This window comes from Myotis lucifugus, unplaced genomic scaffold (assembly GCF_000147115.1).
Source record: "Myotis lucifugus unplaced genomic scaffold, Myoluc2.0 scaffold_8, whole genome shotgun sequence".
NCBI lineage: Eukaryota > Metazoa > Chordata > Mammalia > Chiroptera > Vespertilionidae > Myotis > Myotis lucifugus.
Genome location: NW_005871056.1, coordinates 2,193,025 through 2,210,113, shown reverse-complemented (window position 1 = coordinate 2,210,113; position 17,089 = coordinate 2,193,025). Strand labels below are relative to the sequence as shown.

Sequence of the window (17,089 nt, the reverse complement as noted above, 5' to 3'; positions counted from 1 at the left end):
ACATCTTTTAAGTGTCAAAGAGGCAAAATGAGAAAGTCAGGAAATTTTAAAGCAGAACAATAAGAACATCAAAAGTGAGAAAACAACTGGAAAATACAACCAAGACAGGCAGGAATCAGAGTCTAGTTGGGGTCCATGAATAAATGACGGGTGGGAATGAAGCAAGTGTCCCCTTTCATAAATGCTTTTCCAGTTAAAAAGTTTTTCTTTATTTTTTTCTGTCTTGTTTTCTAATGTAGACCATTACTTTCTAGGATTTAATATAAGGCCAGTTTGTTCATGGCTGACTGCAATCATCATGCTCTGAGTTATTGCTGTTCAAGTTTCTAGCTACTCACTGAAGTAACTTTGGGAAATGTTCTGACTGGAAATGACAAGGCTAGAGACAGAAAGTTCTAAGTTGGTAACAACGGTGAAGGAAAGGAGGGAGGGCTTTGCCATCATCTTAAATAAAAAACAGGTTAGGGAATTTGATAATATTGCCTTTCGGTGGTCCACGTATTCAAGACTCTTAAAATCCTTCAGCCCATTGTAATGTCAGGGCTGAGAAGGGTCTGGATTATTGTTCTGTCATATATTTTAAAAAGTTGCTCATGTCCACGTTTTGTTATTTTATCATCATTGCCACGAAATAGAAACATCCTGAATTCTTCTAACAGTTGCAGTTCCCTTGGGGCCTTTACTAACCCAAAACATGCTTTTCATTTAATTGGGAAAAGTCACCCCCCTTGGGTGCAGGGTTTGGGGAATGGATGTTACCTCTACGCAGAGGAAAAAAATGTCCCACCTCCCAGCAAATAGAGCCCCAGACCCGGGCATGCTGCTTGGTGGACAGCAAAGGCTGGGTTTTAGCCAGCAGGGCTCTCGTGAGAAGTGCACAGACCGCATTACTGAATGTTCCGTAACTCTGCCCTTTGCTCCCAAGCTTCAGGTGTGAGGTCTCTGGTGTTTACCACCTACAGTATTTCCATGTGTATGAATTCCTGATACACGGGCATCTAGGAGTAGAAAATTGGGAGGGGAAATAGCAGGTTCAGGGAAAGAGAGGAAGCTGTGGTAACCCAAGCCTCTGACCAACCCTCTGGATACAGAGTTTTAGCATGAGAACAACCAAAAAGGAGTTCCTTGGCCGTAAGGTGTCAAGGCAATAGCCACCTGTGTGATAGACATCTCCCTCTTTATTCAGTAGCTTAGAGTGCCCATGACAGGAGCAAAGCTTTTCTTTCTCAAATTAGTACCCAGTGGATTCCTGGGAAAGTTAACAGAGGTGTTTCAAAGAATAAAGGATGAGAGGCTATGGGGCAGGAGATTTAAGAGCAGAAAGATGCTGGGTAGGAGAAAGTGGTGGTACCATTGAGGGGGGAAGAGGAGCATAACCTAACAGCCTCAGGATTTGGCCTCTGGCCTTGCCTGACCCCCATGTGTACAGGGTAGCTCAAAGTCCTCATGCCTCCCCTGCCTTGCACATGTGCACTTTGAGGCACTGTCCCCAAGGCAATGTGTCACTGCAAGACTAAATAAATGTCACATTTCAGGAAAGGTCACTGGAAGGAAGCAAACGCTATCGATGGGGCATTTAATTGAGCATGAGTCAAATGTACAGGGATTTCTGTCCAGGCATTCTAAATATTTCTAATTGCTTCACTTGAGCTCTCCCAGACACCACCGTCTCTGCCTCCTGGGCAGTGTTCGGCATGGGTACAGTCTGGCACCTTTGTAATTCATGGAGATGATGGAGATGAGTGTCTCATTTGCCCCCAAAGGGCATCATGTTCATGTTCCTAAAAAAGGCATTACAGTCAAGGTTCAGAATTCCATTTCCTATGGTTCTGCCTCCACAGGTTCCTCAGAATTTTGGTTGAAAATTAATTTATTGAAGCATAAAAATGTTAAAAAGTTGGTTATAAAACCTGTTTGCAAAAGAGAAACTAAAATGTCATCTACAAATAGTCGAAAACAGCTCTCTGTGATGCTCCCTTAGACGCTCCCATTTCTTTACAATGACGTGAACTGGGGGAGGCAAACAGGTGGGGACAGGAAGAAGGGACACTCCTACCAACATATGCGGTCCACCTTCCTTGCCTTGAACTGATGCCCTGGCAAAGGACTGTGAATAAGGTTCAGATAACATTGCATAACTAATTAAATGTCATGTTTCAAATACCTGAGTTCAATTTAGTCTTAGATTAAAATTCCTATCATGAGACTTAAAAGAAGCTAGAAAAATTGCAGATGTCTAAATTCATTTTATATCTATTCATTTTAATAAACTGCATTAAATAGGAACAGGTATTTCAAACAGCACTGTATTTTAATGCAATCATTATTATTATTAAGTAATAAAAGATTATAAATGTATATTTATGAATTGAAAAAATCCTATAACTAGATAAATTCTAGACGCCAGATTTCAATTCCATATAGAGGCCCATAAAGAAATCCATTATAATCAATACTTTCCACATACCATGTGTTCTTACAAAGTATACATCACTGACTGAAGAGAAAATCTGATAACTACAAAAATTCTGGTCTACTGGGAATGCCACTTGCTCAATTTCTTTCTTCCACTTACCAATCTAAATCAAGCTGCCTAGAAATTCATGACTAATACATCATTGGTGCAACAGAACTGGTTCTTTAAAATGCAAATACCTTAGGGAATGATTAGATAAACCATTCTGACAATTAATAATTTAGGGATAATTCACCTATCAAATTGTCTAGTCACCCCTCCCTCACCACCTTTCCATACTGTCATGGGCTTCTCTAATCCTTTCATCTTACCAGAGATTGGTTGGGGAGGGGGCAAGGGATTTAATTTTGGCCAGTCAATGAGATGGGAGGGAAAGCCCGCTAGGGAATGTCCAGATAGACATCTCTAGAAGATGTGCATGTGTGAGGAAGGTGAGAGGAGGAGTAACAGGATAGATACCTGGCTCTGTGGCAACCCTCTTGAGAACATGATAGGAGTGAGTTGAGGACAAAGCCAATAAACTCTTATTGAAATAATAAGCAATAAATTTCCTCATTGAGATAATAATTTCTTGTATTTGTACTAAAAACAACTTGATATAATCCCAACTATTTTACATTTTCCAGAGGATGTGAGGGAGAAGGGAACACCTGCAACAGACATTCTGACTGCCTACTTGATATCCACCACTACTCCATTCTAAGAAACTGTTGGATATTCATAAGGGAATCAATGGCTGCATTTAATGAAAGAAGAAATATGTTTGTGGTTAAAGTCTGATTTCTCACATGGAGCTTATCTAGACCAATGCAGCCCATGGTGATCGATGTTTTGAATCTATATTATTTATTGCCCTTACTGCTTATACAGCATTTAACCATAAACTACCTCTTATGTTGATGAGTTATATTTTTATTTAGTTTAATTATTACTTAACTTTTGATGTGTTTCCCCCTCCTTCAGTTTCATGGTCAGCACCCTCATTTGGACTGCTTTCTCATAGTTCTAATGCAGATACGTCTTAAATTCCAATTTCTAGAACATGACCTGAAGTAGATTAGATCATGTCCGGGTTGTCTATACTTCCACAAGTAAATATGAGTCTGCATTCAAATTTGTTTTAATTCATCTGACACTTTTTGTTATCTTGTCATGATAAAGGATATATGAATATTACAAAAACAAATTCTATAGGCATGACCATGGTATATATTCAACCTACCAAATGGCAATGATGAGTGCATGCAGGGGTCACCCAGACACAGGATGAGCAGCCCCAGTGGTGATCTGGACCAGCAGGTGGTTTTTACCTCACTATACATCCTGTTTTATGTAGGGATTTTCAGCTCAGACAATTTTTATTTCCTGGGGCTTAGAGAGGATTCCAATTGGATATGTTTAGATCTTTAGAGATTGGTGTGTAATTATCACAAAGCATAGCAAAATGTCTTGCAGTTCATCAGGAACATTAAAAAAATCTTTTAATTGGCTGATGTGCTTAAATATTAGAACTTATTCACACAGACAAATCAATTTGAGTTTTTCTTAATGTTCAGTATGTTCCTTTTTCTTTAACCTTAGCAAAGATATTCTTGGAAAATTATTTGGCAATAATTGTAGAACATTTAACAGTGCCAAAATAAGTAAAAAATTATTTAACAGTCAGATGAATGACCAAAGAAAATAGATTTCTAGAAAACTAAGTATAGAATGTCATTTACATTATGCAAAATAAAGCATGAAAAATAAAAAGTATAAATATTTTGAATTTTGTCTGCAAGACTAAAAAAGTCAGGGCTTGATTAAAACCTGGGTTTGATGAGGGCATGAGTGGGGGAGGGGTGGGGGGGGCCAATGGGGGGAATAAGGACACATATGTAATACCTTAATCAATAAAGAAATTTAAAAAATAAAACCTGGGTTTGAATTAAGTGAGCCCAAGAGGCTTTTTTTGGGAAACAAAGCAGAGGAATAATTGTCTTCAAATATCAATCCTCAAAACAATACTACTACTGATCATGAAGTAAGGTCATTTTTAAAACTTCCTACTAGTTTGCTTACATTTCAGAAAAGTATAATCATGTATTTTATAAACACATGGCACAAGATTTAACTAATTACCTTTTTAAAGACTGAGTTGTGCACTCTTTTATTATAAGGCCAAATCAGGGGCATTAACAGGAATGAATGTATACAACTTCATCTAAAGATAGCTTGTGGTTTACAGAAAGGCAATGCTGAGAGGAAATAAGTTCTGAGACTTACTATATGACCTTGTCCAGAATATGTCACACCTATACTGATTTTGGAAATCATTTCTCAATGATTGGATTAGAAACACAAGCAGATTTAGACAAACTTAGGTTGAGAAGTAGTACTAAAGTATCTTTGTTTTGATGTCTCTTTTCAACTGCTATTTCATCTTTTTATTAACTGACACTAACCATTTCTCGACCCTGGGCCACTATAAAAGATCAATTTGAATCTTGAAATCTAAAAAATATATAGTTTAAGGCACTGGGTCCCAAAGAAGAGATATCTTTGCTTCAATTTGGGCCACTTGCTTGTATGAAAAACTGATAATGATGATGTTAATGAGAAACTACCTTGAACCTTTTAAAGACATGAAGTACCCCTGTATCACGCTGACTGGGCTGGAAATGAAAGCAAAGTGGGCTCAGGGATGATAAATGCCCAGTCATAGACTCTGATGCTACTGGGACCATCATGGGTCGGTATGTGGTTCCCATCAGAGAATGATTCCCAATTATGTGCACTGTTATGCTGTGATAAGCAACTCTCACCTTAAATTAATAGAGGTTCATTTATCACTCATACTCCATGTCTATCATGGTTGGCAGATGGGTTCTGCTCATTGTGCCAGAGGGGAAGACAGAGCTGGGAGGATCCTGTAGTGACAATACATACATATCACTTCCACTCAACTCACTGAGCAGAACCAGTCACATGACTCTGACAGACTATAGGAGGCATGGAGGTATAATGCTATCAAGAGCCTAGAATGGGGGAAAACTGAAATTATTTGGCGAAGGGCACTGACTACAATACATTATTTCATAAAATAATAAGCTAACCATTACTTGGACAACCATGAACTTTCTCTTGAAAATTTCTGCCTACGTACTTCCTACAAGTCAGGAAATATATTAAATTTTGGATAGTAATTTGACATTCTGTTTCTTGGTTCACAGCAGGTCTACATGGAGGATTAGATTTACTCTATTTCTATTTTTGCTCCACTTCTCAGTTTTAAGTCACTGCATCACCATAAAGAAAAGTAATTAATTGGTGTTGTAGACTAATCCATATGCCACCAAAATATGATGATGCAAATGACACATCTCTCCATATGCTTTTCTCATTTGTTATTCCTTACTCCAATTCTTCATAGATATGTTGTTGTTTTTCTGTACAGACATCTCCTCTTCTCATTTATTATGTCGATATATTCTATTTTTGTTGTAACTTGAAGTTATTATTTTTAATCTAAGTTATATATGTAACACTGTTAAGAGTCAAATGGTTCTACAAGGCTTGTTATGAAAAACAGTTCACACAGCCCCACCCTCCACTTCCTGTTCTCCAGAAGTTACCACTTTTCATTCTTTTACCCACTTTTTTTCATCTCTATACTCTAGCTTATATTGCTACTTCTTGATTTTTCTATAGCAACGATTTTTAATGGTGTGCTGCAAGAATTTTGAAAACATGCAATACCTGACCTTTTTCCCCTTAGACCTGTGGTCGGCAAACTGTGGCTCGTGAGCCACATGCGGCTCTTTGGCCCCTTGACTGTGGCTCTTCCATAAAATACCACGTGCAGGTGCACACATACAGTGCAACTGAAACTTTGTGGCCCATGCACAGAAGTCGGTATTTTGTGGAAGAGCCGGTATTTTGTGGAAGAGCCACACTCAAGGGGCCAAAGAGCCGCATGTGGCTCGCGAGCCGCGGTTTGCCGAGCCACAGTTTGCCGACCACTGCCTTAGACTGTCAAATAAAAAAAGTGACAATCAACACAACAAGAGCAATCCAGTGTAAATACCCTATCTTGAGTCATAAATATATAGGTCATATACAGAGATGCATCTTATTGGATAATAAAGTTGCGTAATAAGGTTGTGTCTGATCGGTTAATTCTTGGCACCAGAAATCCTTATGTACAAATATAGGCACCTGCTTTTTTAAAAAGTCACTTTGGAGCAAAAAGGGTAGGTAATTACTATTGTTGTTCTTTTTTTGGTAAATCAAAAAACAATTACACCTTTTTTTTGGTGTGAGATTGGCAAAAAATATATTTTTGGGTGTGCCACAGAATTTTAGTAATTAGTTTATGTGTGTGGCGAGATGAAAACGGTTGAAATCACTGTTCTAGAATATTATACACTACTTTTCCACTACGGAGGATGAGGATTTAGCTCTAATGACCACTACCACCTGCCCCCTCCCCTCTGCATTCAAACAAATAGTTCCCACACCCCATCTTCTCAAATGAATTTCACCATGGTTTTGATTAGATTAATAGTCAACAGGCTTACATTATAATGTCTATGTGAATTATAGTCGTAGCTCACTTAAAAGGTTTCTCATAACCTTTATTTCTTTTCCTTAGCTACTTTGTTTTTCTTTGGGGTTACCAATTGTTCTATGCTTTACTGGCTTGTTTTTTTCTAAAGTTATCACTAATTTAAACCCAATCTCACCTCTAGTTGTATAAATTACTCAATTTGTTCAAATATATTCGTTATTCTTACAATTTCATTGTTTTGGAGAAAACTTTCTGGAACCTTCTAACTTGCTGCAATGTGGGTTGGCTGCTGCCCACTGGACCTGCTAAGTAGCTGTGTGGTACATAAGTTTTGGGATCTCCCTGCATTATCATTCTGGGGAATATTGTTGTCTTGCTCTGAATAATCTATTTCCTTGTTCTCAGGTATTCCTCATCCTCAGTGTACGTCCTCATTTTTGTAGAGCATGTCCTCCAGTGGAGTCTGAGGTGCATGGGAATAAATTTTTTGAATCTTGAATGTCTGAAAGTGGCTTTATCCTATCCTCACATTTAATTAGTTTGGCTCAGTATAGAAACTCGGTTGGAAGTAATGAAGGCATTCCTCCATTGTCTTGTTTCTGTGTTGCCAAGATAAGTTTGTAGCTATGCTAATTCTTGATCTTTTGTTGGAAATCTTTCTTTTAACCCAATTCTTCAAGTTTGTAGGATATCTCTTTGTTCCCGGAGTCCTGAACCTTTTCAGTGATGTATTAGTGTGTGAGTTTCTATTTACTTGTGTGGGACATTCCATGGACCTTTACAATTTGAAAACTCAGGTCTTTCTTTCACTAGTGGAAAATTTTATTGAATTGTATTTTTGACTATTTCTTTCATTTTGTCTGTTCTCTCTGTCTGGAACTTGTGTTTTTTAGATTTTGAACCTCTGGAGTTGGTTCTCTAATTTTCTTATATTTTTCTTTCTGACCTCCCATTTCTGCCCGTATTCTATTTTCTCGAGAAATTTCCTCAATTTTATCTTCCAACTCTTCTATTGAGCTTTACATTGTTGATATTGTAGATTCTAATAGTGGTTATTTTCTGAATATTTTTTGAGGCATTCTACTCCTACAAAGACTTGCTTCCTCCCAGTTGCTTTTTTTCTTTAGTAGCATTTTATTATTTTGATGTCAAAATCATTTTTATCTAAAGAGCCACTCAGAAAATGAACTTCAAAAAATGATATTTAAAAGTGCTAATATCATTATTTTGCTATTTTCTAACCACAGGTAAATAACTTATCCAGAGTTCAACTTGAGTTATTTTTGCTTAATTACTGTGTACCAGGTACTCACATGAAAACACCAGGACATACATACAAATGATACTTTTTTTTTTGTCTGTCTTTCATTCTCAGATGCTCTCCTCAAGTACCTGGTGATCCTTGACTGTGCTGCTCATATAAAACAGTATAAACTAAAAGTCAAGAGCAAGGTCTGTTTGGATGGGACTGTGATGGGTAGGTTCACTGTAAGTAAGCTGGCTATTTCCCTGAGGTCAGAAAGTCTGCATGTTTTTTCATTTGTGACTTCTGCTTAGAGAAAACTCTTCCTGCCTGGAGGGATATACATACTGGAATTTAGGGGAGCAGGTGGGGTGAGGCCAAATTCTGAAGCTAAATATATTCATCACTAGAGGCCCAATGCATGAAATTCGTGCAAGAGTAGGCCTTCCTTCCCACGGCTCCCGGCATCAGCTTCCCTCTGGCACCCAGGACCCAGGCTTCCCTGCAGCCCCAGCTTCGTCTGGAATGTCGTCCAGTCTAATTGGCATATTATGCTTTCATTATTATAGATTCCTTTTCCAGTAGGGTAGTGCTGTACTTGAACATGCCTGATCTCATTCAGTCCAGAGAATTAAACTTCTAGTCTTCTGCCAGCACGGGGAAGGGAATCCAATTGCTTTCTGAAGAGAGAGACCTCTGACCGATTCTCATGTCTACAGTTCCACCTTTACCCCATTTCCAGTTCCCGAGCTTCCAGAAGATTAAATCTAAATCACATTTCTTCTTGGTTTTTACCTACTGCTGACTTGGTGTTCAGCTTTCTTAGGTGGCTAAGTTAGTTAGCACTTAACATCTGCTTTCCAAGGAACAAAAAATGTTGTTGCTGTCTTTTCTCCTGGTTTCTTATTCCTTGAGGGTTTATTTGTAACTATTCTAACTGTCCCTGGAGTGGAATCTAAGAGGGAGCAGAGCTAACTGCCTGCACTAAAGCTGCCATCTCTAAATGAAGGTTCCATTCTGCTCTTTCCACAAATTAAAGAATCACAGTTCCTACGCACGGAAAGGGACCCCAAGAGAGTGTGTAGTGAGCCCTTCCCTTCAGAGAGCACTGCATGTTGTTTAATTCGCAGATGAGGGGGTTGAAGCACCATAAAGCTATCCTGCCCAAGATCACACACAGTCAGACAGACAGATACCACGTCATTATCTATTCTGTGTACTGTAAATAATTATACCTCAGAAGTTTTACAATTTTTTTTCTAATTTAGGACTATTTCAGCAACAGCTACTAGTAGATTCTTTTCTGTAATATCTTAAATTTGCATCCTCTTCCAGTCGGCAGATGAATTCTTCATAGTAGAATATTCTGTTAAACGAGCTATAAAATGTGGCTAAATGTTTTATTTCTTGTGATTTGGCTTAACATTTTCAGACACATCCAGGTTATGTGTTTTTTAAGTAGTTGATATGCTTTAGACATGTTCTTTTGAGTAATGTATACAAAGGCTCTTAGAGAGCAACTATCAATGGAACGCAATTGAAATGTAATCTGTATAACTTTTAAAAACAAGTGGTAAAATAATTTTGAATTTTCAGGAAATGCTTGAAACTGAAAAAAACAAACAACAAAACAGCTTGGTTTGTTTTGGTGTCTTAATCTATTATTTGGTATAATGCTATTTGCTACATTTTAGAAGAAGAAAAAAAACCACACAGGCTTTGACAAAAAGTCATTTTGCAGGGGAAAAAGGACCTGAGACTTGGGATTTAACTTACTGTAAATTGATGCTACCTTCCTCCCTGCTCCAGTGTAATAAAAACAAACCATAGCCTTAAAGTATTTCTTAAAATTTTAACAAAGTTGTTTTTGACAAATAATTCATTTTAATTTGTAAAAATTTTAAGAGCATTAAAAGAAGCTTTAACAAATGCATCCCTCTAGAAGGAAATGAAGGATAAGAAGAAAACCATTGCTAAATACTTACAGACTCTTTTCTGCCCATCGTTTTGCTGTGTGAGCGGGAACGGGAGATGTTGCTGAAGAAGGAATCCTTTTTAGTAGCAGACAAAGGTGGGGAGCCAGTGAATTCTCTTCCTCCAGGCAAACTCTCAATGCTTGGAGATGAACTGATGTTTTTAGAACTTTGTCCTGTAAGAAACATAAAGTGGCAATAATGAAACACCACTCTTTCACTAGGTGACTAAACTTACTGCTTTTAATAAATGACCCATTGTGACACTTCTTTGTTTACACCAGGGGTCCTCAAACTACGGCCCGTGGGCCACATGTGACCAGCCGAAAACATTTATCCGGCCCGCCGGGTGTTTTTGCCGCCGCTGTGTGCATAGGAATTTGTTCATAGTTTTTTTAAAACTATAGTCCGGCCCTCCAAAGGTCTGAGGGGCAGTGAACTGGCCCCCTGTTTAAAAAGTTTGAGACTTCTTTGTTTACACTGTCAACACAATGACACTGTGGAGCATTAAAGGGCATGCATTTTTATGTACCAGATTAGCTGTCAATGTTTTAAAACAATGAAGTACGCTATAGTTTTCTACATGTAATTTATATTACAATAGTCCAAGTGTTGCACACATATAAAAAATCAAAAATCCAGTTTTTAGAAATCACAGATTTAAAAACTGGACCCTCAGTAATGGAATCATCCTTATTAATAGAAACTGGAAACTATTATACTGTACATTATATTATTAATATAAAAAATTTGAAATCCTTCAGTTTTCAAAAGGGTCTCTTCCCTTTTCATTAATTGCAGAACAGATGTATTGGCTACCCCGGCCTATGGTAGAAGCATCTAGAAATGGGGACAAAGTGCTAGCTCACATAACCTCTATCTAAATAGAGGTTAGCTCCCACAGACAGAGTTCAACCTGCAATGGATGATATTGTTGCTGACCCTGGAAGGGCAGTAACCCTGAGGTTAGGAGAGGAGAGGGGGGGAACAGGTCCCAGCACCTAGGACAGCGGTTCTCAACCTGTGGGTTGTGACTCCTTTGGCGGTCAAATGACCCTTTCACAGGGGTTGCCTAAGACCATCCTGCATATCAGATATTTACATGACGATTCATAACAGTAGCAACATTACAGTTATGAAGTAGCAACGAAAATAATTTTATGGTTGGGTCACAACATGAGGAACTGTATTTAAAGGGCCAGAAGGTTAAGGACCACTGACCTAGGAGATCTCGAGGGCATAGGGTCCTAGAATGTCAGAGTTAAAAAAGACCTCTGGGCCCTAGCTGGTTTGGTTCAGTGGATAGAGCACCAGCCTGTGGACCAAAGGGTCCTGGGTTCGATTCCGGTCAAGGGGACATACACCTTGGTTGCAGGCTCCTCCCGGGTCTGGGCAGGGCTCATGCTGGAGGCAACCAATCGATGTGTTTCTCTCACATTAATGTTTCTCTCCGTCTTTCCCTCTCTCTTCCACTCTCCCTAAAAATCAATGGAAAAATATCCTCGGGTGAGGATTAACAACAACAAAAAATAGTAATAAAAATAAAAAAAACCCTCCAGAACCATCTATTAATTTATTTTTTCTTTTTAAAATTATATCATTAATAAGTAAATATAGTCTCACTGTAAATAGATTAAATGTGAAAATTGCCTTTATAAAAAAACATCAGTTTTACTGAGATATAATTCATATACCATAAAATTCACCCTTTTGAAATGTATAATTCAGTGGTTCGATGAAGTCTCATTTACCTATTTTTTCTTTAGTTGCTTGTGCTGTTGGTATCATGTCTAAGAAGCCACTGCCTAATCCAAGGTCACAAAGATTTACTCCTATGCTTTCTTTTAAGAGTGTTATAGTTTTAGTTCTTATATTTAAGGCTATTGTACATTTTGAGTGACTTTTTGTATGTAGCATAAGGAAGTAGTTCAACTTTATCCTTTTGCATGTGGATATCTAGTTTTCCCAATACTATTTGTAGAAAAGATATTCTTTCCACATTGAATGGTCTTGGCACTCTTGTTTAAAATTAATTTACTGTAAATTTACAGGTTTATTTCTATGCTATCAACTCTATTCAATTTACACACGGCTATCTTTACGTCCTTGTCATTAGCATTTGATTACTGTAGCTATAGTAAGCTTTGAAATCAGAGTGGGAGTTCTCCTTCAACATTGCTTTGGATATTAGAGGTGGGTTGCATTTCCACTTGAGTTTTAAGATTAGTTTGTTAATTTCTCCCAAAATGATACCTGAGATTCTGATAGGGATTGTTATGAATATGTAGATCAATTTGGTTAGTATTGCCATCTTAACAATATAAGATATAAGCATTTATACTGTCTTTTATATTTACCTAGTTATTTTTATCATTACTCTTTTTCTTTATATAGATTTAAGTTAACTTCTAGTGTCCTTTCATTTCAGCCTGAATGACTCCCTTTACTGTGTCTTGTAGGACAGATTTGCTAGCAATTAATTGTTTTTATCTGTGACTGCCTTAATTTTCCTTCCTTTCTGAAGGATAGTTTTACAATTCTGCATTAGCCTTCATTCCTGCTGATGCAGAGCCTCCGGTTCATCCAGAGCTGAGAGACTGAGCCATTCTCAATTCTTTCCTGCCTGTGTGTGGCCTTCTAGAATACCAGGAATATATTGGAGATTTTCAAAGACCCTGATGGGTCTTCGATTTTTTCCTTCTAAGTTTTTTGCTAGCCTCTGATTTCCCCGTTAAGTTTTTGGTTAGCATCTTGTTTGCTCTACTTCTGCCTTGGGCAGCTGTGATGTTAAGCCATTTCCACTGATGATTTTTGATAGGTGCCCTATGGACAGGGTTTCTCCCTTAGTGAGTTCTGAATAAGGTCAAATGAAGACAAGCCCTATGAATGAGGCCTTTCCGGAAGTTGCTGGACAAGTCAAATAGCTACCATTTACTGGGGATGGGACTTTTAGGGTGCTCCAAGTCCATTCTTTCTCCTCCAGTGTTTGCAAGGCTGATGGTTATCAGAGACTATGGCAGACATGGGGAGGGGTGGGCAGGAATAAGGCAAGTGGAAAAGCTACAAAGCATGCTGTTCTTACTGAGATCCAGCCCTTTTTTCTTGAATAGATACTTTTCAAATTATTACAATTCTTTGATTAATTTCTAGAGTTCAGATAAAGCTTTGACATTTCTGATCTTGTTGCTGTTATGAAGCAACATTTTCAGAGGTCCTGTCATTCCAAAAACACTTCCCTCTCTGACTTGCTTTTTGGGCTGAACTTAGTCTTTGAAATTTGCGTTTCTCTTATATACAAATCTGCCTTACTCTTTTTAATGGCTGTGAAGAAGAAAAAATTGTAGCTTTCCTAAATAGACATTTAAGATTTTTCTTTTTTTTTTTGCCTGTACAAACTAAATGACAATTAAAACTCAAAAGAGATATGTTTTTAGGTACAAACTGTTGTCTATTTCTATTAAGTAAAGTTACATAAATGGGACTGCTATGTCTAATTGTATGTGCATTTTAAATTTACATTAATAATTCCAAATTGATTTCTCCTAGGATTTTAATCTACATATATATGTAGATTTATACACGTGTAAATGTAACATGATATATATTTATCTACTCATCTAATTTTTAAAAATATATATATTTTATTGATTTTTTTTTACAGAGAGGAAGGGAGAGGGATAGAGAGTTAGAAACATCGATGAGAGAGAAACATCGATCAGCTACCTCCTGCACACCCCCCCACTGGGGATGTGCCCACAACCAAGGTACATGCCCTTGACCGGAATCGAACCTGGGACCCTTCAGTCCATAGGCTGACACTCTATCCACTGAGCCAAACCAGTTAGGGCTATTCATCTAATTTTTTATTTGATTAATCGATGGGAGCAGAATTTCATTATGTTAGTTTGAAGTTTCCTGATAACTAGTGAGGCTGAATATCTTTCAACTTATTCATACCAGTCATCTGAAGATTCTGTGTGAATCATCTCTGCTCATTTTATTTTAAAAAGATGATTTAGGGGAGTTCCTCCTAAATTCTGGAACTAAGCCATTTGTATATAAGTATGTGTCTATATTTTCCTCTATGGTTTTTGTTTTTATGGTCCTGCTTAGGAAGGCATTTCTTACTCCAAGATGATGTAGTGGGAAAAAATTTAAGTATTTATTATAAACCTAGGTTTTTCTTTTTCCCTTTATAAATATTTTCTCATCGCTCCTTGGAACTCTACTCGTTAAGTAGCTTTTATTGCCTTGGGGTGGTGGAAGATATAGCTAAAACAAAAGGAATGTTTGCTTAGCTCTGGGTTCCAAATTGCTTTTTAAAGTCCATAGGAAAAAAGATAAATCTAAGAAGCCAAAGCATTTTGATTTGCAAGAACATGGCTTTTTCACAAAATAAAATGAAAAAATGTTTAGCTTTTTCTAAAATTATACAACTGAATTTATCCGTCCCATAAAAATTTGAATCATCTAGCGATAAAATTATCTGGTGCCGTTGACATTTTAATGGCATCACAATGATGGCTTTTTGGATTTTTTCTAAGTTCATTTTTTCTAAGTCCACTATTAAGGTTTTCTACTTCTGCTTGGGTCAATTTTGATCTTTCATATCTTCCCCCTAAAAACCATATATGAGGCAGGCAGAATAATGCCTAGACCAAGCATGTCAAACTCATGGCTGGCAGGCCACATACCTCGTTTACATGTGGCCCGCTGGCTGCGAGTTTAACATGGTTGGCCTAGACCCTTAATCGGCAGAGCTTATGAGTATGCTACCCTATATGGCAAAAGGACTCTGCAAAAAAAAAAGTGTGTTAAGGTTAAGAACCTTGAGATTGGAAGAACACCCCAGGTTATTATGGTGGGCCAATGTAAACAGAGGTCCTTCAAGTGGAACAGAGATGTGACTAAAGATCATAAAGGAGATGGTTGAACATGAGAGGAACTGGCTTTGCTGGCTGTGAGGACAGAGAAAGGAGCCAGGGGTCAATGTGGCATCCTCTAGAAGAGGAGAATGGCAGCCAGCTGACAGCCAGCTAAGAAATGGGGACATTCGTTTTATAGTCTCAAGGAACTGAATTCTGCTAACAGCGCAAATGATTCTCTCCTAGAACCCCGTGACATGTTGGTTTCAGCTTGGTGAGATCTGTGCTAGACTTCTGACGCACAGAATCCTATATAATAAAAGGGCAATATGCAAATTGACCCTAACAGCAGAACGACTGGGAATGACTGGTCACTATGACACACACTGACCACCAGGGGGCAGATGCTCAATGCAGGAACTGCCCCCTGGTGGTCAGTGCGCTCCCACAGGGGGAGCTCTGCTCAGCCACAAGCCAGGCTAATGGCTGCCAGCACAGCGGTGGTGGCGGGAGCCTCTCCCACCTCCTCAGCAGCGCTAAGGATGTTCGACTGAAGCTTAGGCCTGCTCCCTGCTGGCAAGTGGACATCCCCCGAGGGCTCCCGGGCTGCCAGAGGGATGTCTGACTGCCAGCTTAGGCCTGATCCCCCGGGAAGCGGGCCTAAGCCAGCAGGTGGACATCCCCGAGGGGTCCCAGACTGTGAGAGGGCACAGGCCGGGCTGAGGGAACCCCCCGAGTGCACAAATTTTTGTGCACCGGGCCTCTAGTTGTTAAATAAGTGAGAAATTCTCCTTTGATTATTATTATACTCTATGTATGATCTCTAGACTCTCAATATTTGGCATTGTTGTTCAAATTCTGAGTTAATCTAAAATACCAGGTAGAATCACTTATATTTGCTCATACTCCTGGGAAAAGAATTTTGTGTACTATTGCAACTTTTTCCATATCTTCCAAAATGAATTAATAGTTGTGAGCAGGCCCTAGCTGGTTTGGCTCAGTGGACAGAGTGGTGGCCTGCGGACTGAAGGGTCCGGGTTCGATTCCAGTCAAGGGCACATGCCTGGGTTGTAGGCTCAATCCCCAGTAGTGGGTGTTCAGGAGGCAGCTGATTGATGAGTCTCTCTCATCATTGATACTTCTATCTCTCTCTCCTTCTCCCTTCCTCTCTGAAATCAATAATAAAAAAAAAAAAATAGTTGTGAGCAGTTACATATATCAAATCTTAGAAAATCTTAGTTGCCTTGAATATTTCTGAAATGAGATAGGAAGTACCTATTATATCTATCTGATATTTATAATCCTATCTAATAACAGACAAACATGGTAATTAACTGTACCTCCGACACGCTTCCCATTGGCTAATCAGGGCGATATGCAAATTAACTGCCAACCAAGATGGCGGCCGGCAGCCAGGCAGATGAAGCGAACAGGAGGCTTGCTTGCTCCAGTGATGGAGGAAGCCAAAGTTCCCTGCCTGCCACTGTCGGCCTCTGAGCTGCACTCTAAGAAACAATGTTGCAATTATAGAAGCTAAACAAACCCCAGAAACCTGCTTTCAGCCAGCTGGCCTTGGAGCTGGAGCTGCAACAGTGTTTCAATTATAGAAGCCAATCAGACCCAGATACCTGCTTTCAGCAGCCGAGGTCTCAGAGCTGGAGCCGAGCCTCAGAGCTAAAGCTGGCTCTCAGTTCCAGTGACAGCCATAGAAGGTAAATAAATCCCAGAATAAAAAAAAAAAGAAAAAAAGGAGAGGTTGGGAGCTTCAGTCGCCCGCCAGCCTGAAAACGGCCCTCAGCCCTTCAACCAGACAGGCCAGGCACCCCAGTGGGGACCCCCACCCTGAAGGGGGTGTGACCAGCTGCAAACAGCCATCAGCCCCTCATCCAGGCTGGCCAGGGACCCCCACCCTGATCCGGGACACCTTTCAGGGCAAACCAGCCGGCCCCCACCCGTGCACCAGGCCTCTATCCTATATAGTAA

At 39.1% G+C, this 17,089-nt stretch overlaps 1 protein-coding gene across 7 annotated transcripts in view; it reads right to left on the bottom strand.

The window, feature by feature from the left end:
• TBC1D5 (TBC1 domain family member 5) overlaps positions 1-17,089 on the bottom strand; it is a 417,125-nt gene that overhangs the window by 29,569 nt on the left and 370,467 nt on the right. For all 7 annotated transcript variants that reach the window (XM_014450492.2, XM_014450532.2, XM_023749459.1 and 4 more), the window contains one exon: positions 10,254-10,417. In XM_014450492.2, coding sequence (XP_014305978.1) covers positions 10,254-10,417 — 164 coding nt within the window. The remainder of the gene's footprint in view (positions 1-10,253; positions 10,418-17,089) is intronic.